At 39.9% G+C, this 23,493-nt stretch overlaps 1 protein-coding gene across 1 annotated transcript; it reads right to left on the bottom strand.

Annotated features, from left to right (window-relative positions):
- Nucleotide 1: 1 nt before the first annotated feature.
- Nucleotides 2–16,859, bottom strand: csrp2 (cysteine and glycine-rich protein 2). The gene is made up of 6 exons (XM_033614783.1): nucleotides 16,741–16,859; nucleotides 12,773–12,895; nucleotides 10,077–10,245; nucleotides 7,035–7,164; nucleotides 5,408–5,501; nucleotides 2–231 (listed from the first exon to the last, which is right to left on the bottom strand). Exons 2-6 carry the CDS (start codon nucleotides 12,882–12,884, stop codon nucleotides 155–157), a joined length of 582 nt encoding a protein of 193 aa, XP_033470674.1. The 5' UTR covers nucleotides 12,885–12,895; nucleotides 16,741–16,859; the 3' UTR covers nucleotides 2–154.
- Between the last annotated feature and the right edge of the window lie 6,634 nt (nucleotides 16,860–23,493).

Raw genomic sequence — 23,493 nt, 5'->3', positions numbered from 1 at the left:
CTAGTGTTTGTTCATGTTTTTATTTGTATCACAAGCGACTACTTTAACATCAAAGAGGGAGAGAACACAAGAAAAGGACTGGTTGATGTTCATGTTAAACAGAGGAATGTATAAAAGATGTGAGCGTCTGTGTCTGAGTGATCCAGCTGAGCCATCACTGAGCGTGAACCAGAGCGCCTGCTCCTTGGCCGTAACCGAAGCCTTTGGGCCCGAAGTTCTTGGCGTAACACGCTGTGGATGGAAAGAGAGGAAAGAATGAACATTAACGAGCTGCAGATTGTATGATCTGAAACTGTATCCTCATAATACTGACGAAAAGCATCATTTAAAAACTTTGTAAGACGAGATGAGGAAGAAATGGATCTCATCTTCATGGAAGAAATCTCAGCAGTGTGTGAATTATGTTGGTTAGTTTTCATTTCCATGTCATGCCAAAGGTGCGGCCCCTCCCCCGTGTGATTACAAAACTACATTAAACTGATAATCCATCCACCTGACAGGTGTGACTTACCAAGATGCTGACGCTGTGTCTTGGAGGGGTCACAAAGGACGCTCCAAAATGTGCAGCTTGATCACACAACACGATACCACATGCTGCAAGTTTTGAGGGAGAGTGCTATCAGCATGCTGACTGCAGGAATGTCCACCAGAGTTGTTGCCTGAGAACTGAATGTTTATTTCACTACCATAAGCCGTCTCCAGTGTTGTTTCCCTGAATTTAACAGTACATCCAACCAACCACAAGTCAGTTACAATGACCAACTGCTGTCAGAGCAAGACCCTGGTAGAGACAATGAGAATGCAGATGAGTTTCTGATGGTATGTTAAGAAATTATTTAAATGTAATCGCATCAGCTGTCGTGGTGGCTGATCTTGGACGCTGGATGTGGAGGTCCTGAGCTGGTGTGTTTACATGTGGTCTGGTGGTTGTGAGGCTGGTTGGATGTACTGTCAAATTCACGGAATCAACATTGGAGACAACTTATGGTAGTGAAATGAACATTGAGTTCATGGGCAACAGCTCTGGTGGACATTCCTGCAGTCAACAAGCTAATGACATGCTCACTCAAAACCTGGGACATCTGTGCCTTCATGAACAAACTGCACATCATAGTGTGGCCTTTTATTGTGACCATCCCAAGGCACACCTGTGTAGTAATGATGCAGTCTATTCGGCATCTTGATATGTCACACCTGTCAGGTGGATGGATTATCTTGGAAAAGAAGTGCACACTAACACAGATTTTAACAAATCTGCGACCAAAATCTGAGAGAAATGTATCTATTGAGCGCATAAAAAAGTCTCAGATCTTTAACCGAGCCCTGTGAGAAGTGGGATCAAAAACAGAACATTTACAGTTTTGTTCAGTGTATACATCACACATCCAAGATGCGACAAAACATCTTGTGGCCTGAATCTAAAGTTAATCCTGTTAAGAGTTTTTCATTTCTCATCTCCAAGGCTTTCCTAAAGTATCTGGCTAACATAAATGTTTCAGATGTGAACGGCCAATTTTGTGGATCATCCATATAAAAAATGTTTTCAATCTACGAGACAAAGTATTTGGGGGTTCCCACTGAAAATATCAACACAAACTGACAAATTGAGATGACAAGACGAACATATCTGCTTCTTCTCTTCCACACATACTGTACAACTTAGCACAGACTGGTACCAGATCTCAACACACATTTCTTTGCTATGTAGTTAAATTCCAGACACAACATCATTTCGGTGTCCTACAGTTCTGCTTTATGTCATTGCCACAAACACAATTTCTCTTGACAATTTGTATTTTCATCGTTTAAAAAAAAGCTGTAAAAGAGTGTGTGCACACATTTTATGACCAAGATACAGCAGTACGTTTTAATGTGTCTAATGACATGTCTCACATTTTACTGTTGCACTTAACTCTGGCAGTTTTGACCACCTTCACCCTGAGATCTAATCTGCCGAAACAGACAATGCCTGTGTGTTTTCGGTGTGTGTGTGCAGATAGAGGTCACAAAATCTTTCCCAACACTCAAGAGTTGTTTATCTCACATCAACATGTGACATTTTAAATAAGCCGTCTCCTCAGGCTGTGGTCAAACAATAAGGTGCAGAATTTCTGGCTTTTTTTTATTCTCTAAAAAAAAATGGGGTTTGTTTAAAAAAAAATCTTCAAGTGTTTGGAAATATCTTTAGCTTTCTTTTTGCAAATGTGCAATCTCAGGTCTGCTGACCACATGCTTCTTCAAAACGTTCCTGATTGATATAACAATATCCAGCTGCAGCTCAGACAGAGTCAGGATGTCTCAAAGCCACTGACTGATAGCAGCAGCACAGTCAGGCCTGTTTGGCTTTCGAGCTGAGATGCAACATTCCTCCTCATCAGTACAAGGTTTCATTATGCCATTCAGTAAACATCCATGTGCTGATGTCGGCGAGCATGTTGATGTCTGTTTCTGTGTCTTCTGTTTAACCAAACCATCCCATCTCATTGTGCTGAAGAGGAGGGAGAAATCAGTGTGGATGTCGCACTGCACATGTTTCTGCCCACTAAAGTACAGTGGACAGTATGCAGCTCTGTTAGCTTGACAAGGCCAGTGGGTTCCAGCCAAGCCAACACACCAAATGTGAAATACGTCATCTGGGACGACAGTGAGTACAAGACACTGAGTGTACGTGTGTGTGTTTTGTTGGTCGTTAAACAAGAGCCAGTTTGTCCTGGTCTGTTTATGCTGATATGATCATATCAGCTGACAGTAGTGACTTAGCTGCATAATGCAGTGGAACCTCTCTACTGATTCATGAATATAGTGAATAACTAATCTTTTTATAAGCAGGAGTTAAAGGGTCTCTTTGTGTCTTAGTCGCATGTTAGCATGCTAACAGTTGCTAATTAGCACTAAAAACAAAGTAAAGTTTAGGCTGATGTGAGTGCCAGTTTCGCAGGTAAATAGAAGCAGAAAGTTGCAGGAATACTTCCTCAAAGTCTGTGGTATAAGATAAGATTTCATGGCACACAGCCTAGTTGTACACACTACGTCAGTGTTGTCATGACAATCAACTCTCACCTGAGTCAGAGTGATCATTTTTGCAACCTGGCTGAACTACCGAAAGCCAAATCATCAGCTCTGATCTTGGCAGATACCTTTATTTAAATACTGGCGGGATGGTGTTAGCATGCTCATAGTGACAATGCTAACATGCCTAAGGTAACCAGATGTAATATATACTATGCTTAGTATCTTACGTTAGCGTGTTAGTGTGCTAATATTTACAAGTTAATATATGTAAATACATGACAAAAAGTACAGCTGAAGCTGATGTTTTGCAGGTTTTTGCTTATAAACCAAAAGTACTGGACAAAGTGAAACCTTGACTTGATGGCGCTAGATGGAAAGCTAACATTATGATAATTTCATCCTGAGGAAAACATGAATGCCTGTACCAACTTTCATGGCATAAGCGTTGAGGCATTTCGTTCAAAACAACAGACGTCACCAAAGTCAGTAGAATTCATCCTTCGATCAGATTTGGGCTTTCAGATTGAATCAAATCTTAAAAATAATTTGTGCAAAATGAAAAAAAAAGGATTCTGAAATCGGATTAGAGCATGGAATCTAGTCTTGGTTTGGATCTGGATCAAACCTTCAGTATGTGTTCTTCAAAACTTTTTAGTGGTATTGGGATCCCTTTGATTCTGATTCCAGCAGATTTCAGGCACAAAATGTAATAAAACTTGTTCAGATATATCAAATATATACATTGATTTATATTTTGCGCTTGATTTGTTATCTTTTGCAGTGATACAGAAGATAAAGTAGACATTAGACTGCCTATTGAGCCTTTCAGTACGGTAAAACAAATACATATATTATATTATTCTGATAATGACAAAATCCTTTAAATTACAATCTCAAATATCTCCATTTTGTTCTCTTTGGCGCCACCCATGATGATAAGCAATAATTATCTTAAAACCAGGCTGCTGAATTTATTTCTATCAGCTCTATCAGCTTTATGAGCCTGCAGTTGGCCTGATGAGAGGGTTACCACAGCATAGATGTTGTGTATGTGTGTAGGTTTTGGTGTGTGTGAGAGCAGATTATTAATGACTGTGCGCTGCTTGTAATTTTTACCGAGGATGTCACCATGGAGACCGAATTCATATTACTGCAAATGCAGGAGCTTCTATCACAGGGCCGTAGGTTTAATCACCATTGTGTTGTCTCATTCGGTGATATATAATGATTTAAGAAACTTCAATTTAACTTTCATTTATCACTTCATTTTTATTACAACGACACAGTCAAAAATAGTTTGCATCTCCCATGCTGTTTACTCTCTTCAAATTAAAACACTTCAAGTAACCGTCCATAGCCAGTAGCCTACAATGTGATGTGTAGTCCCATTTAGAGGACTGGTAATCCAGATTTCAGGACTCTTGAAAAGTTTATATCTGGATCAGGGTGATCCAATCCAATGTTGCTTTGAACAACTGGCACTAAAGTAAAATGGATTAGCTGGTCCTGGATAGCAAAACATGGGATTTCCAAATCCGGATCATTCTAATCCAGGTTAAATTTATGAACAACTGGGCCTGAGGACCATGTCTGGAGAATGTTTAGTGACAATCCAACATTGCCAGCCCTGCTGCCACACCATTGTTCCGATGAAAACAAACGCCCATTGTTTCGAAAGATTCGTGCCTACTCCACCCTACTCTGCCTCTGATTGGCTAACCCTGACAGAGGCAGAGTAGAGCGGGTGATGCCTTCACCATCGTAGGAAAAAAGGGTGTCATTTAGCATGATAACTAGCCATGTACTTCTGTTTGGGAGAGTGTATTTTTGTAGTAATGGGCCTTTAAAGCAATGCGTATTTATTTTCAGTATAACAGGCTGTTGGTAAAATGGACTTTTAGACCAATGGGACGTTTATCAGACTATCAGGGTTTTGGAATAATAGGCCGTCTGAACCATAGGCAGTCTCCCCACAATCCTATTTCCAGTTTTTCAGATAAGCACGATGCGGTACAATATATTCCTCCCTGTTGTTTGTCATGCTCAGTTCTAACATGCCAGATGTCAACCTCTGTCTTCAAGCTGTAGAACTACAGTGTGAGTGAATTTAGGTTCATGATGTCAGTGATCACACAGTAAACACATTACTCATTAATGGATGTTTAAGTGAAAAAATGTGTTGCTGCTCCTCATGTCTCTATTAGAGCGCTGCATGGTGGAGTTATTCTACCCTTGCTCTGCCAGTGCATGTGTTGGCTAACACAAATGTTATTTTACCTTGTGTTATTCCAAGCTCTCTGTGAAAGCTTAGTAATGACAGTAATCCCTCAGGAATCCAAAAGAAACACTATGTTGTAATTCTACACGTCATTTCATCTCAGATGTTTCATCTCACCTTTGCAGTAGATTTCTCCATCTTTCTCAGTCTGAGTGGTCGACTCCAGGCTCTTCCCACATTTTGCACAGCGGAAGCAGTTCTTGTGCCACGGCTAGGAGGAGAAAGAGAATTTTACATTTATACCCAAAGTGGCAGCTGTTCAAGTCTGTCTTCACGCTGTTCTGCTAAATTGACCTAACACTGTCTGACAAAACAAAGATTCTGTTTGCAGATATTTACGACTGATAAAAGCAGATGTTTCATGGAGCTTATGTCGTCATTTCCTTCGTCAAACCCCATCAAAGCAACTCCCAAACCTGCGGGCTTTTCTGACTGTCTTCATTTCACAGAAAATTACAGGTCATGCTTTAACCAATGAGCGGAGCCTGATAGATTTCCTCCCATTAGAAAACACATTAACAGCTCTCTGCCTGATGACATCACCTGCTATTAAACAGCTCATGATGTGTGAATCTGCATGTGATCAGCCACAGGAAATGCTAACCCTCCCATTTTTAGAAGAAACAGAAATCCTCAGAACACAAATCTTTGCTCCTCTGTGGGCAGGTTTTCATCCGAGCAGCTTCTCAGAACTAAACATCCTGCTGATACATCTCAAGAGTGCGAGCCTCATGACTTCATCTACTGTAAATCTACGTCAACAACATCTGCCAAAGCCCCAGTGTCCAGACAGCCTCACACGATTAACCCCAGCTGTTCGGAATGCTCCCATCCAAACTTGATGATATGGCTTCAATCAGAAAAACAGGATCAGTGTTCTCTCATTAGGATAGACCACACCAAACCTCCTGCATGCGGCTGAGCACTGTATAAACCATGTGCGTTCAATCCAGTCAAACCAGGTTTACCCTGGAGGTTTGTGGTGTAAACTGTGGTCCTGCACAGTTCAAGGACCCAACACTGCTTGGGTTAGAGGTTTGATTTCTCTTGGTGGCTGTTCATGCTCACACTGTACATAATGATCGTTCTGTAAAGTTGAATACACACTCCACATTTGAAAACGTCATTATAACCTGGTTCACACTGCAGCTTAAATTCTGGGAAACACATTAAGTTTCATTAGTGTGAACACAAAACACCAGAATAGAGTTCCGGGAGCACATCCTTAAATCCTGTGGTATGAGATCAGATTCTCAGGCACAGCCAAGAGTCATCATTTTTACAACTTTGCTCCAATAGTGAAATAGTCGACTTGGCTAATATCTTGGCAGATGCCTCGATTTGAAAGCCTGACGGTGCAGACTGCATCCAAAGTGTACTTTTTATTCTGCGAACACATCTTTCTGGCTTTCTTGTCAGTTATATCATAGCTATAGAGATGAACAATGATCCTAATTTGTTTAACACTGGAAGGGTAATGACCAAATACTCTATCCTCAAATTATTCATCAACAATTCTGATAGTTGAGTTGAAAAAACACTTTTTTCAATTAAAGCATATAAACAAACAAAGTACGTAACAGGGGCCTCCTTAAGTAAGTGACTCAAATACTTCCTTCCAACACTGGTAAATATCTTCAAGTTTTGGATAAGAGTGGTCAAGCAGTCAAGACAAGCAGCGTGAGAGCACTATAGGTCTGTGTTGTAAACAGAGAGTAGAGGACACTTGAGATAAAACTCTCACCTTGCCTGCCCCCATGATCTTCTCAGCTGCATACACAGAGTCTCCACACCGGGGACATTTCTCTGAGCCTCCAAACTTCTGGGCATATTTGGATGGGTTGGGGTTGGTGGTCGGTCTGTGAGTGTGTGTCCTGCGGGACAAAACGTAAAAAGCACATGACAAATTGTTTCCACAAATCACCATCAGTAATCTTGAGGTTGAAGCTGATCATTTGTAAGTAATTAATATGAAAGAAAATCTTTTTTTAAAGATCATTCTGTAGTAACTTTTTCTTTAGGGGTGGATATGTGATTCTGAAATGAAACTGAGACTCTCTCTGTACCAGAACCTCCTCTTTTCTTGTGAAAGCATTTACTCATTTACTAAAAGTGAACCAAGCATGACCCAAAACTTTGACATATCGCAGTAATAAATACCTCAGTTATGTATCAGTTAAACATTAATTCTTAAATCAATTATTATCTGTTGAGACAACTTCATAAATGACCGCAATACCATTTTTAAAACACAAAAAGTTCAGAAATAAACCTGGCAGACCCTTCTCCTCTAATAACTCTCTCTCTCAGTCCTCAGCCAGTGGTGGGAAAGTGAGCAGGGCGCCCTGGAGCCCTGGAGCGGTGCTTATCGAAGGGTAACTGCCAGCCCCAGTGGCCCCTGAATGAAGGCCTTTGTGGCAGAGGACAGAGAGGGGGGAACGTGGGATCCTGCTGGGTTACATAATAAACTCTTTCATAACAGTCATCACCTGACGTCTGAGGCAGGAGTAAACATTCACAGGAGGCGTGTGTGGGTCTGTGTTTTCCTGTTTGTTTTTATGTTTACACATCATGGCCCTCATTTATCAATCTAATGTACAAACCAGTGAATCATCTTACGATAGGGTTCACATGTGAACAAATGTTCTTATTTCGCCTATCACAGCGTAGGAATGATTGGGCGTTAAAAAATGTGGCAGCTGAAAACAGTCGCTATTTACATTTCCCGCCCCAATATATTGTCAGTTTAGAGGCCTCACACCTACAGTTTACAACATGGAGAGACGTCATACCGCCATGAATAGAAACTTCTTTGAGCTGGAAATGGAAATGCTAACGTCACTGGTACAATTTACCAGCTGGTTCTGTTTGGCAGCTTGAAACATAGCATCAAAGCAAGTCGTAAAAACGCAATATGGAAAGAAAACACTGCTGCGTCAACAGCACTGCAGTGGACAATAAAACTCCAGCTGAGGATGGAATATTTAATTTATACGTCCATGATATGTACCAGCCTGTAGCTTATATATATATATCAATAATATGAGTCTATTATATAATATCTATATTCTAATATTCATATATAAGCATATAATTGACCTAGACAGAGGAGCGTGTGGCTGCATGTATCAGGTTCCATTTGGGTACATCAGGTGGTGGACACTTGTTAAAACTGAATCGCTATAGGCTACTGGTATTTAAATAATTACACTGTTGCAGGATTTATTTATTTATTTATTTTTAATAATGTTTTAATACATATAAAAAGTTCCAGATAAATTAGAGCTGGGCACCAGTGGTAAACGTCGGCCTTTGGCCAGTCTGAGGCCAGTCCCAAAAAGAACGTGTCGATGCAGGCCTTTACAAAAAAAAAATTCCCATCGTCTTTACACTTTAAGTGATTAATATGTGGCTGCAAATACTAAGATGCCACTTAGAATATGATCTAATAACAATTCCAGATAAACTATGCTGCATTGCAAGTCCAGGCTGACTCAAACTTGTACATGAGTTGAGACCTGACGTAAGATTTGACCGTAGCCTCCACTCCATCAACATTGATAAATACCGTGCTTTGCATGGAAAGGTAAATGAGGGCTATGTGTCTTCAGGTCTAACAAGTGGAAGTCAGTTTGCAGTATGGGTGCTCAGAACGCAGTGAACCCGACCTATCAGATGATGTATTAACCTCCAAGATCATTACTCTGAATTTCAGACACCTGCTTTGACTTTTCTCTTCTTGGATCTACACTGTTCACCAAACCAGCCAAGATCTGTTGCAGCCAAGCTGGATCTGATAAAGTGGTAGACTATATGCCAATATTACCGCCAAGGTTTCTTTGCTTTCTCAAAACAATGTGTGGTTCAGGCAGTGAGAGACAGAGAAGAATGCAGGGCAGAGCAGGAGGGCAGCAGAGGATTTCATAGATAGTTTCGACCTTGTGTGTGTTCACTGTCTTGTTCAAGAGCAAAAATTTGTTTTAGATAACTGTACAATCTCTCTAATCACTCCGTCATACAGCAGCAGCTCTTACTGCATTTTACTCACTCATCCAGCAATTCTCCCTCCCTCATGTTCATGCTTATCTCTGGTAAAGTTTTTTTTTTGTTTTTTTCCAAGCATTTTGTCCACGTCTGCAATTGACATTAGCTTTCATGAATTCTACATTAAATGCAATTTTTCAAGTTTAAGTATTTCTATTTCAGATTCGGCCTGATGAATGCATGTTGCTTGTGGACAACAGCACTGTCACAGTCAACAGCCACAGCTGATAAACATCATTACACAAAGTGCGCCACTGAACTCACTGACCTTGTAAAACTCTTGGCAAGCCCTTGTGCAATTAAGTCTGAAGAATGATCCTTTATTCAGACATTTCAAGATGTCATTTGTATTGGACTGAATCTATGAAATTGAATAAAACAGCACTGCGGGGCATTTACTGTCAAACTGTTTCTAAATTTGTACATCTTATACAGCGTTTTATAATCCCGTCAGATGGAACACTGCAGAACAGGAGTGGATAGCAACACAGCTCTGACGAAGCATGGCGGGCGACAAACAGGAAGACAGAAGCACAACACAACGCTGAGCAACTGCATATACAGCGATGATGGATTACATGACAATTATGGAAGTATTGCTGTTTACATCCTGCGTCATACTGCCCAACACCATGTAATACCATTTAAAACATATGACTTCTGACCACATGGCATACTTTAGCAGATAACTTTGTTTCCACCATGACTGAAATAATCATCTTAATCACAGTACTCAACTTACTCTTCGTGTTTGATTCCCAGCCGCTCTCCTCGGTCCATGTTGAGCGTGCCCGCCCCCTGGCCATAGCCATAGCCTTTAGGGCCATACTTCTTCCCGTAGCATGACTTGCAGTAGATCTCCTCGCCATGAATAGCCAGTGTTGTGCTGTCTAGTCCCTTCCTGCAGACCACTGAGGACACACACACAGAGAGGCAGTGACATTAGTGGAACGGTGTCACTTCACAAAGAAATACAGTATCTTCCTGTGATCACAATGTCACTGAAATGTTCTGTGAAGTCTTGGGTTTAAGAAGAAATAGGAGCATGCTGTAAAATATTACATTTGAATAGAAAAGGCTAAAATGAAGTGTGCTCGCTGTTGAAAACGTTCATAATACTGATAGAAGTTGAAGTGGCAATTAAAATGAAGGGCTGAGAGATGCTGACGTTTCAGTTCATGTGTAAGAACTGAATGTAGTTGAAATGTCAATTTAGATTGAAGAGGAAACTTCAGTTTGAATGTCAAGCAATGAAAGGTGCTGAAGTGTGAGCCGAAAAGGTCAGTTGAAACAGAAGTCCAGTTTAAGTGTATAAAACTGAGAGATGTCAGCTGACGTGTTAACCACACTGCACGAAAAGCAGTCGGAGTAAACTGTGTATGAATAGAGGAAGTTGTGAGACTTAGAAGATTGGAATAAGTTATGTTTTCATTCTTAAAGTGAGGATCTGAGACCTTAAAGTGTCAACTGACACTTCAAACCCTTTCAGGTTACAAACCTTTGAACATCCAATGCATTTAGCCAGATTTTCAGCATAACTAGTTTTTCTGATGTCAGTGTGGGATCCATTAGATTAAAACTCTCTAGTAGCTGTTGGAGAGATCAGTTTTTGGCAGGTTTGTATAAAGTAAAGAAGGCTTTGTTTAAAAAAATAAAAGCATTTCAGTGGCTTAAGACTGCACACTGACTTCTGGGATTAGCTGAATTCTTCACACACCAGCCTGCACTGTGTGACCGTCTGTTTCTGGTTTAAGATTTAACACAACTAGCTGAAAAAAATGACTCCACTCATGTCTCTCTGATCTCGTAATGCTTTCAAAATAAAAGCTTTGCCAGCTTTTTAGAAAATCTCTCTATGTCCAATCAGGCGCTCCTAAATCCTCATATTTGTTTCACCATCTTCTTTGCAATTGTTATGGTTTCTTTTTATTTCTGTCACAAGTATTTCAAGTTCCCCTCCACTACAGTTAGGTCATTCATCTTCACGCATTGCTGCTGGTATAGAGTATAAGCAAATCAAAAAGAAAGCCCCAGAAAGTGCACCAAGAGTCATATGAGCCTCTGTTTGCAAATGTGTGACATTTCTGTCAGTATATAGCTGCCTCTCATACACAGAAATGAAAAGTGTTAAATGTCAAAAAATGTCAAACAGAGAAACTGGTGGAAAGGGCAACTGAGAGCCAAGGACATCAAGTTCCCCCGCTCATCATCTCCTCAGTGGGAGTGTTTAACAAAGCTGCCTTTGTATGAGAGCCGCTGGAAAAAATAAACTCATCTTTTGTGGCTCAGATTGCTTTGGTCTTCTCCTGATAGCAGCTAAATGAAAGCGTCTGTATAATCCCGGTCTCTGTGCAAGCTCTTTGCTGGAACATCTTCACTGACATTTCAAGGACGGTTCAGGAGCAGGACAAGCCGCCCACCCGTCCAACAAACTGATAATAATGCGGCGTGAAATCAACAACCGATGACCAGTGAGAGAGATGTCAGGGAGAGCTCCCTTTGATGAGCTGCGGAGAGGTGAAACTGAGTTTAGCAGTCTGTCTCCTGATCTTTCATAGCTCTCTGCTGTTTCAACCAAGAATATAATAACACAGCATAAACGGTCAAACAGATGTCCTTTACTGTATTATAAAAACAAATAATATGTGCAGTTTGAAGAATATCTGCTCTTGGCAGGTCTTTTGAGAATATAATTACACTTAAGACTTTTGGCAAAGTTGGGCAACAGCTACTAAAATGTCTTACCTGTCTGAGACTTTCTTCTTCAAAGCAAAAAACAAATGTGTTTGTCCACAATTTGCTAATGGGAAAACTCAGACATCTGAGACTTAGGAGTTGGCTCTCATTTTAAAGCTGGAGTTAGTAGACAGTTTAATTTTTGGCTTTATTGGGCAAAACTTCCCATAATAACCTTTGAGCGTATTGTGTTGTAAGTGGACTGAGAGAACACCAGACGTCTGCACCTCTTGACTTTTTTAGGCTTTAGAAAATCTAGCCAGTGGTGGGAGCCTTTGACCAACCACAGGTGATTTCAGAGAGAGGGCGTTTCTACTAGCTGTTCTACAAATGCAGATGCATGTACATGTCGCTTCAGATGGTGAAAGCCTGATTCAGTGACAGAGAATCCTGCAGAGAAAGTTGCTATTCCAGCATTGGCAACAACTGTCTACACTGCAAACCAACTCAAAGGAGGACAGATTGCCTCTTTATCAGAAAATGGGTGCGCACAACGTACTGATACAACCAATTAAAAACTCATTCAAAACTTTTTGTATAGGCCAGATGAATATTGCAATAATAATGTGTGATTATCACAAAAGCCCACAGCACACCTGGATTGGCATCACGGCACACCATTTGAGAACCACTGGGCTAAAACATGCAAAACACCGCTATGTTCCTTTCAATTTGATCTCTAGGTGTTACAGCTGTACTTACTGCAAAGAAAACAGCATTTGTGGAAACACTTCCCATCACACTGCACTTCCTCAGCATGGTAAACTGTCCCACGGCACGCTGCACACTTGTTGCCTCCTCCCCAGTTTGGCATTGTTTGTGGTTCTAAGAAGAAAAAAAGAGATGATGTGAGAGGCTGAAGAATCAAAGGCAGGGTTACTTGTCTGCTCCTGTTCTGGCTTTATTCACAAAAGAAAGATGACCATAAAATGACGTATTTTTCAGAAACACCCTTTGCCATTCATTCTCACACACGTTTACACTTTGAGGTTGCACCAAGTGGAACGGTGAGTAACCATAATCATAGTAACCGATACACTCTGCTGAGGGTAAATGCTTTGCACAAATGCACATAAACAGTAGGTTTTGGTGGAGGGGAGCATGTTGCTCATTCCCATGATGGTCTAATTGCTGTTTTAATCACTTTTCCTTAAAAAAAAAAGTCATTAAGCACTCGTCATATTTTAAAGGTCCAGTGTGTAGGATTTAGGGAGATATATCGGCAGAATTGGAATATATTAAGTATGTTTTCTGTAGTGTTTAATCGCCTGAAAAGCATTGTGTTTTAGTTACCTTACATTTGTGTCTACGTATGGAGCAGGTCCTCGTCTGCGTTGATCACCATGTTTCACCACCATGTTTCTACAGTAGCCCAGGGTGGGAAAACCAAACACTGATTCTAGATAGAAAGTTTTTGTGTTTTCACTTCAGCCACTATAGTTAGCAGCCCCTCTGCGATGAACAGCGTCAGTAAAACACCATTTCTTTAACGTGAAACTACTTTATTCAGTGTTTTTACCAGTTTAAATAACCAGGTCCCTTCCTTTGGAGAGGGTACACCTCTGTAGATAATTCAGCCCCTGGTAAATACCTTTGGAAGGTCTGGATCTTAAGTTATCAGAAAAAAAAAAGGTGAGCACACATTAGCAGGTGCTGGGCAGCTGGCTCTCTGTGACGAGCCAAACAGCTTGGGAGAAACACTGATTTGTAACATGCAACTGCTTTATTCTGTGTTTTTTACAGTTTTAATCACCTGGTCTGTTTGTTCTGGAGAGGAGAACCCCTCTGTGGATAATTTGGCTCCTGGTAAATACCTCTTCGACAATGAATACCGAAGGAATTCTTACCAGGAAAAGTTTCAGCTGGTTGCAATTTGCAATCCTCACCTCACTGGAATCTTACACAAAGTCTTACACATTGGAGTTTCAAAGCACAGTTGCTCGCTCCATATTGCAGTAACTACATCTGCCTTTGAGAATCTGTATTGTTGCATTTCTAAAGTTGCATATGGCTGAATTGAAAACCACCGCTCTGGGCCACCACTGCCACCCTGAAAAAAAAACAATGCAAAAGAGGTGGGCTTAAACAACAAGGCAGACTAATACCCAAAGGAATGTTTCAGGGCGCCATGCTTTATGCCTTATGTTGTCTGATGGACTGTGAATGCAAGACACAAACAACAAAGAATTGTGAGCGTGAAGTAAACACTGTTGTTACCACACAGCACCCACATGATGCACCCAGTCACTCCCTGACTCACATGTGCATCTGTCTGTAATTACAGGCTCACTCCCCTTTAAAAATGTGACACGAGGGCGTCAATGAGGTTCCATACAAGACAAATTTAACATTTTAAGAACTTTCCTCTTCTATTACCGCGAAGCAAGTCCGCTGTGATACCATACTTCAGAGACTGAAATTTAAAAGCACTGTTACTCTTAATTAATTGAAAAGAAAACACAGAGCAGTTGAAACTATTAATCTTGTCAGTCGCTTAGTCCTCCTCCCAGCTGGATTAGAGACTGTAGAACAGGCCTGAGCTTGACAAGGCATCATAAAACCACTAACATTACCCCTGGGGCAGCAGTAGCTCAGCCCATAGGGACTTGGGTTGGGAACCAGAGGGTCGCCTGTTCGAGTCCCCGTTCAGACCAAATATGGAGCGTGGACTGGTGGCTGGAGAGGTGCCAGTTCACCTCCTGGGCACTGCTGAGGTGCCCCTGTGCAAGGCACTGAACCCCCCAATCGCTCGGGGCACCTGATCAAGGGCAGCCCCCTCACTCTGAGATCTCTCCACTTTGTGCATGTATAGGTCCTGTTTGTGCATGTGTGTGTCTTTCAGACCTGTGTGTAATTGACAAGCCAGAGTGAAAACATTGAATTTCCCCCTCAGGGGGATTAATAAAGTAAAGTAAATAAACTTAAACTTAACAAATGAGTTGTGTGTGGGTGTGATGAGAAGGTTGGTGTTTGAGTGCACAGACCAACAAGTCGAATGTCAATCTAAAGTTTCACAGAGTTCAGGGATCATAGCTACACTAAAGTTAAGGATTCAGATATGTGTCTTTGATTTATTCATGATATTAGTGTCAGAGACTAAATAGGGTTTTCGAGCACACAACAATTAAGTGTAATACAATTTAGCCTTGTTACTGTACACTGGAATGTATTATGTGCAATTTTATTATTTTTTAGCTAAAATAATACCTATTAGATGTTTTTAACATGATTCACAGAAAGCGACCCTTAAAAATTGTAATTCGGTGTGAAATAACAGTTTATATGCAAAGAAATAATGTAAGACATATTAACAGCTATATCAGTTCAACAACCTTTTCAGAATCACAATTCAAACCCCCCAAATTATCAGTTGTAATTGTAATTCTTATTTTGGCAACATCATTACAACCACTAGGTTTTACCCATCTGTCACCAAAAAGTTTTTGTAAGGAACCAAATTTTATTTAAATGCCATTAAATTGATTTTGCTCACTTACTCATTTATAGAATTTTACTAAGTTTGTGTCAATATAAGTATATTTTTCATTTCATTTTACATCTGTTACACAGAATGTGTTTTGTGACTCTGAATGATGTTTAGTCAAAATGGCATGACAACTGTATAATTAGTCATTATTGCATTATTATGAGTATTAGTCTGTATAAGGACAAAGATGATGATTATTATCCAAAAAGTGATTAGGTTGAAGTTGCCACAGACAAATATTTGTACTAATATTCATTGTCTTAAAACTTGACAAATTTAAGTCAGTCTTCAGTGTTAATGCCCAGAGAAGAATCTGAAACAGCTCTGAGATCATCGCTGGACACTAAAATGTTCCACTGAACCACAACTAATGAAATTTGAAACTTTTGGAAACTCTAGAGCACATTACTGCCATTAAATTAACTCACATCAGATTTTTAATTGGAGTTTTATCCTGGCTCTTGTTGCATATCTTTTCAGAAAACTATTGCCAATACTCAGAGTAACCTCTCTGACCTTTGTAACCACATTGACCCAACAGTAACAGCTGGACCACGTTTATCAGCTGAATGTCACTAGCAGCTATTTAATTATGTCACTGTCTTTAACTGATTAAATCAAAATAAATTTAGATAAGGTTAAATTCAGTTATGTCGTTTGCTGTATAAAATGCCAGTGGGTAACCTCACAAAAGTGTAACGTTAATGCTAATGTTGATGTATTTCACCGCGACGTTATGTAGCTATAAAATGACATTTTAAACCCAAAACAGTGTTTACCTGTTATTACTAACCTTATAAGACCGTAGATATAATTTATTTAGTTTAGCATGTTTTTATGCTAACGTTAGCCCTTAGTTCTTCAGGTAACGTTGCTGTTTGACTTGTTAGCCTGATAATTTGGCTTTTAACTAACGTTAGCTAACTTTAGCTAATGACAAACTGAGAGTTTCTTAGGCACTGCTAAAATAAAACTATTCACTTAAAACTTTAAAAGCTAGTTTGTCATAACGTACAACGCAGCGTTAAAAGAAATACGAACTTACATTTGCTCTTCAAAGCACAAATTAAATATATTCAGTAACGTTAATTACAAGTGCTTGTCTCAGTCAGTAAAAGTCTGAAATCTACAACATTAAGTTTAAACAAATACGTTGGAATTTAAATTAAAAAAGTTACCTTACCGTAACGTTAGTGTTTTTAAAAGCAGATATAAGGTCTGAATTTAAAAAGGCTCCAGCTATGCTCTCTGTGTATCCGGACAGCTCTGTAACTCCTCTGCAGCAGACTTTACTACACTGACACTTTAGTGCCACACACTCCGCATATTTACCGTGTCAGTGGAAGGAGGGGTTTCAGGGGGCGTGAACTCAACACTGCTGCCTTCAGGTGCTGTCAGAAATTATGAATGACGTTCAAGACTGGACCGTGAGTCATTGCTGCACTCTCACACGAAAACAAGCATGTTTATGTAATAGGCTCTTGGACAGCTCACATGTAAGGGTTTTAAAGGCTAGACTCTCAAATCATAGAAAAGGATCAATTTAGTTTCATACTCGCATTAAAAGATGGCCTTGTTTTATGGCTTTATTTAAAAGAAAAACACCCTTGCCTTTAATAAATTCAAAAATAAAAACATATGTACAGTGGCAGCTTTGATGTTTATAAAAGGGTTATAAAAGACAGATATGATTTCCCCCCAAAGATTTACAGGGGCAGAGCGTGTGAGGAGTGTTGAATTATTCTTCTGTCTACCAGTGGTGCCCCTAGAAATTTCCCATAGGGATGGCTAGATGGGGCCACTGAAAATCTTGAGGTGGCACACCGAAACCAAATGCCATAACTGAATTTTAGGAACAGCGCCTTTGCGTATGACATCATACATCTGTGTGCTGGAGGGCAGGCAACTGTAGGCAAAGACATTGCACATTTATGTACATTTGTACACTGTACAAATCCCTGTAATTTGCCCTGTTTACCTCTGTTTCAATTGATTACACTCGGAAAAAACAAAGGTCACATTAAATTCTGAAACTGGTAGGACATAAGGGAGAGAAAATTTTTAGAAAATTAAAAAAAACACAACTCACCGAGAAACAGTAGCAGAAGGGGATCATAATCCTTCGTCTTCAGTGTTGAGGAGCGGAGTCAACTGATTTCAAATGTAAATGTTAAGGTGTTGTGTCAAACACGCCTCAAGTTGGTTGCAGCTACAATGTGTTTGGACAACTTCTGTGTTTTTAGCCATGACCTCGATTTTTAACCACATTTAAGCAGACCTCTGGCAACAACTGACCATGGAATCCATTTTTTATTCAGATATCTTGAGGTGAGAGTTCAGGGGACCCCTTTGAGGAAAGCCCCAACAAAAATTTAGCCTAACTTTAAGTTTAATTCAACCCCATTCTGACAACCTACAACGGGTGCCTTTGGTTTTCTAGATTCACAAGATACCACTTAGCACTAGCTCAAAAGATTAGTGCGCCACAGCTTCTTAAAGACAATAATTTCCCCCTCCAATTATTTTTGCCAGTGAGAGGTAGGGGGCAGCAATTGTACCAGGGTGACGATGGCCCTCACTTAGGGGCACCACTGCTGTCTACACATGTGGGGTAATTATAGAGGTAACAGAAACCTATGATGAAGATATGGTGTATTATACCTGAAAGGGCATGCCCTATGTTTTGGGCCAATAGCTCTGACTTTAAATGTCATGAAAGCTTTTATGAGGATTGCCTTTAGAGCCTGGATTTCTCTGCTCAAAACTAAAGAACACTAGAGAGCACACCTTTTGATGGCTGTGTGGTTGGATCTGTCTGTTCATCTTGTTTTTGTACTGCACTTCAGATGGCTTTTGCCTTTTCATTTTCTCTTACTCTAAAGCTGCCTACATACACTTCACCAAATTTCCTTATGTTTGATTTTTCTGAATGTCAGAAAGGGTGGCACCCTAGGTTGCTGCCTATTTCGCCTATAGGAAGATTCGTCATTGAGTGCAGGACTCCTGATTGTGTGGCATTGAGCGAGTGCAGCTGTGTGGTGCTAAATGTGTCTAAAACTCCACAGGAATAAAGGAGCTTGTCCTTCTGTCAGGATTTCAGAAAATTACGTAGAAAGACTAGACTTAAATAACTGCCCAAATGGGTGGACACTTTGCTTTTTTGGGTGTGTATGTGGCTTTGTATACTGTGAATGCTTCATCACTGCTGTGTCAGTCTGTCCAAATTTGCAGTTATCCTGCTCCCTGCTGGTCACATAGTGTAATAGATGATGACTTGTTCATGTCTGCCTTACAAGCAGGGAAAACATCTGTAGCTCAGAGAGAAGCCAAAAGAGGGGCCAATGTGTCAATGCACCAGTAAAGTCTGTTGCACAGAGACAACGCTGACCAGTGCAGCACTGTTCAAAGCCACCACAAACCACATCCTGATAATAACTGCTAACATACAGCATGGCTGACGTCTGTGATCCAAAGGATAAAGACAGACAACCCAGTGATTTACAGTAGAAATTACACATGAGAAAAAAAAATTGTGGTGCACAATTACCACAAGTTCTACAGCATATATGATAATGCAAACAGAGTAAATATATACACAACATAACTGCTGAAGGCTTTCATTTTCTGCACTTCTCTCCTGCTTCTGATACCAGATTAGACCCAGTAGCACCTAATTAGAGATTACAAAACACTTTGATATCAAATTGAGTGTTTATAATAGGTGAAAGACAAAAAAAACATTTTAATGCTTTAGGCTGAAACTGTTACAGAGCCACACAATGAGGTAGCAAGCATGATTCAGTACAACGTCACATAAAGTCTGCTGGTTATGAAACCTGCGACCCTCATGACCTCTCTCATATCACTACAAGTCTCACCACAGTGGAACTACATGGTGACAGTGGGAGAAGAACAGCATGCTTAATTTGATTTAATTAAAAGGTTTAACCATAAAACCAACCCCTTTAAGGAGAGTATAGGCTTATTTATGTCTAATTAAAGACTTTAATGTACAGAGACACAGTGAATCTGGTTTTCAGTTAAACCCACATGTGTTTGATTCAAGTCCCCCGCTGTTAAAATAATATGTGCAGTGAAGGAAAACAGGGCCCTGCGCTGTCACCAACAAACCTCAGCTTCATTATTTTCTAGTCATGCCATTTGTTTTGAAAGGTCCATAACAACAGAGCGCTTGATAGAGGAATATTGAATCAGCCTCAGGCAATAATCTGACATAGCCTCTTCAGACTGATGACTGTCAATTTCAGCATTATTCTAATTAAATGGATGATGACAAGGCCAGCTGTTGTGATGAAAGATCAGACCATGATCTGAATGAATAACTGGAAAATATATATGAGACGGTTATATTTGGACATAAATTGAAGCCATGTGTGCAGACGCAGTGCTGGGAAAACATGTTTCTCTACTGGATATTTTTTCACAGTGAATGGTAATAGATAGATTAGATAGGCCTCATCGAACCTCTTTTCCCAACAGTGAAGCCGTCACCACAAAGTTCTTATAATGAAACTATGCCTTTATCCAAAGAAATTACAAAAGAAGTGAGAAAGGAATATGTTTGCCATGGGTCTAGTAAGGGTGACAAAACCATTTCTAAAGGCCGGAGACTGCACAGGATCACAGTGAGAGCTGCTTTGAGCAGAAGGAGAAATCTTAAAATGGAAGTGCCAGATTTCGTCAAGGATGCAGCGATAACTCAAGGAAGTCTAAGAAGCACCAAGGAGAACATTTAAAGAAGTGCAGGCATCTCAAGCTTCAGTTTTAAGGTCAGTATTAATGATACAATGATAAAGACACTTAGTAAAATGGGATTTGTGGGAGAATAGGATGGTGGACAGTCATGGAATGATCATAGCTTGTGATATATTTAAAAAAAAATGACCTACAGCTATTGGGATTGTGGTCTGTGGACAAATTAGTCAAATTTTTGTAATTAACAAAGCCCAGTAAAGCAAATGGGACAAATTCCCAAAGCAAAACCTTGACTTAAGTGCAAGATAAAAGTAAAAATCAATTCACTTTTACTCCTAAATGGAATTAAAAAATAAAGGCTATTTTTACAGGGGTCCCCTAAATTGATCAGATAGATGACCGCAGTACAGAAATATTTCCTTTTACCAAATTTCCAATTATCTAATCTCTAATAATATATTGAAAACATACAGACACTGTTAATATCTATTGCAGATGTTAAGGAATTCTTGCAAAAGAATGGCTTTTTGTTTAAAGATCACAGATTTGGCAATACACCTGGGGCCTATTACACTAATAGGCCCCAGGTGTATTTGGCAATACACCTGGGGCCTATTAGTGTAATTCAGGAAGAATTTCTGGGAGCAGAAACTAAGCAGTAATAAAATAAAACTGCTTGAATCAGGTAAAGCTGCAGCTCATCTGGTCCTCCTATGGAAAACAAGGCTTGAGGTGTGGAATTCCCAAAGCAGAGCCACGGTTAAATGAATGAAAGCAAAGTGTTGAGCATTTAGAGGGAAAACAAAGGTGGTTGCTCTTATAAAATAATAATTGAAGGGACTATGGTACATGTAGTGGATGGTGGGTACACAGAATTACATGTTTTTCAGATGTGAGCGTCTGCACTTTGTGTAAGAACTTCATATGTTTGTTTCCCCCCTCTAAATAGACCTATAGCCCCTTTGTACAGAAAAGAGAGAGACTTTAAGCATGAGTTTCTAACTCTGATTCACTGTCTCAGAGACTTTTCACTCAAACTAGACAAGTATTTTGTAGTTCTTTGATGTAAGTCGTAACAAGAGACATTCTGACGTGCTCTCATGCCTTCTGGCAAAATAAAACATCCTCTAAATCACTCTGGACCCTCAGGAAACATTCGCTGACACCATTTGGAGATTTATAACCACATGTATAGTGTTTCAGAAGCAAGCCGGGCCAGTAAAATGAATGAATATGTCACACTGATTTGGAGGGGGATTCAACACTTCCAGGCCCACAGGACCATTTTTGCTCACTGTATTAGTGGCACACCCAACAGACACTGTATTGTTGATGTAATATCTACAGTAAATGTCTTGGTAACATGTAAATGAATCTAACTCTCAGCAACAAAGCAAATAAATGCATTTTCCAAATTGTCAAACTGTTCCTTAAATCACTTCGTCTTAAGAATATGTTGCATAGCCATTAAGTAATGTTACAGCCGTGATTGTAAGCTAAAGCTTTCACCTGTTCGCCCAATGTATTTCAGTTTTATCTTAAATATCTACCGTAATGTTAGCCATCTTTGACCTAAGGACCAAATCGCTTAGTCAGTTACTGGGTAGTGTCAGCACTGAATTAGTAGTTCTATCAGTCATTGTATTAGTGGTAACAGCCATAAGTGGTGGTAAGTTAGATTAAATAGCAGGCGTACTAAGAACTCTAGCTAGAGGTAGCATGGACGTGTTCACAGTGGTAACTGCAGAAGTAGTAATGGCAGTGGTGTAGAAGTAGTAGAACTAGAAATAGCAATAGTGGAGTAGGAGTAGTAGAACTAGCAAGTTAGTGAGGTAGTAGTAGATCTTGTTTGTTAGTTAGTGGTGTGGGAATGCTAGAACTAGCAACAATGTATAGTAGTTGTTGAACTTGCAATAGTGAGTAGTGTAGTAGTAGTAGTAGTAGTAGAAGAACTTGCAATAGTGGTGTAGTAGAACTTGCAATAGTTAGTGGTGTAGCAGTAGGCTAGTAGTAGATGAACTTGCAACAGTGGTGTAGTAGTAGAACTTGCAATAGAAGTGGTGTAGTAGTAGAACTTGCAATAGTTAGTGGTGTAGCAGTAGGCTAGTAGTAGATGAACTTGCAACAGTGGTGTAGTAGAACTTGCAATAGAAGTGGTGTAGTAGTAGAACTTGCAATAGAAGTGGTGTAGTAGAACTAGCAATAGTTAGTGGTGTAGCAGTAGGCTAGTAGTAGAAGAACTTGCAACAGTGGTGTAGTAGTAGAACTTGCAATAGAAGTGGTGTAGTAGTAGAACTTGCAATAGACGTGGTGTAGTAGTAGAACTTGCAATAGTTAGTGGTGTAGCAGTAGGCTAGTAGTAGATGAACTTGCAACAGTGGTGTAGTAGTAGAACTTGCAATAGAAGTGGTGTAGTAGTAGAACTTGCAATAGTTAGTGGTGTAGCAGTAGGCTAGTAGTAGATGAACTTGCAAGAGTGGTGTAGTAGTAGAACTTGCAATAGAAGTAGTGTAGTAGAACTTGCAATAGTTAGTGGTGTAGCAGTAGGCTAGTAGTAGAAGAACTTGCAACAGTGGTGTATTAGTAGAACTTGCAATAGTTAGTGGTGTAGCAGTAGGCTAGTAGTAGAAGAACTTGCAACAGTGGTGTAGTAGTAGAACTTGCAATAGTTAGTGGTGTAGCAGTACCAGAACTAGCAACAGTGTATAGTTGTAATAGTGAGCAATAGTGTGTAGCAATAGCGAGTAGTGTACTAGTAGTAGTAGAACTTGCAGTGATTGTTGGTGTAGTTGTAGAACTGGCAATAATTAGTGGTATAATTGTTAAACTTGCAATAATAGTGTAGTAGTAGAACTTAAGATGGTGGTGTAGTGGTAAAACTTGCAATAGTTAGAGGTGTAGTAGTAGAACATGTTAGTGGTGTGGCAGTAGTAGAACTAGCAATTGTGTAAAGTAGTAGCTGAACTTGCAATGGTGAGTAGTGTAGTAGTTGAACTTGAAATGGTTGGTGTAGTTGTAAAACTTGCAAGAGTGGTGTAGTAGTAGAATGTATAATAGTGTAGTTGTAGAACTTGTAAAAGTGGCATGGAGGAAGCAGAAGTAGTTATAGTGTATAGTAGTACTTGAACTTGTAATAGTCAGTAGTGTTGTTGTAGTAGTAGTGGTAGAACTTGGAATGGTTAGTGGTGTAGTTGTAGAACTTGTAGTAGTAATACTTATA

The sequence above is a fragment of the Epinephelus lanceolatus genome, chromosome 23, assembly GCF_041903045.1.
Source record: "Epinephelus lanceolatus isolate andai-2023 chromosome 23, ASM4190304v1, whole genome shotgun sequence".
Taxonomy (NCBI): domain Eukaryota; kingdom Metazoa; phylum Chordata; class Actinopteri; order Perciformes; family Serranidae; genus Epinephelus; species Epinephelus lanceolatus.
Note: the sequence above shows the minus strand (reverse complement) of the source record. Positions and strands in the feature narration are given on the sequence as shown.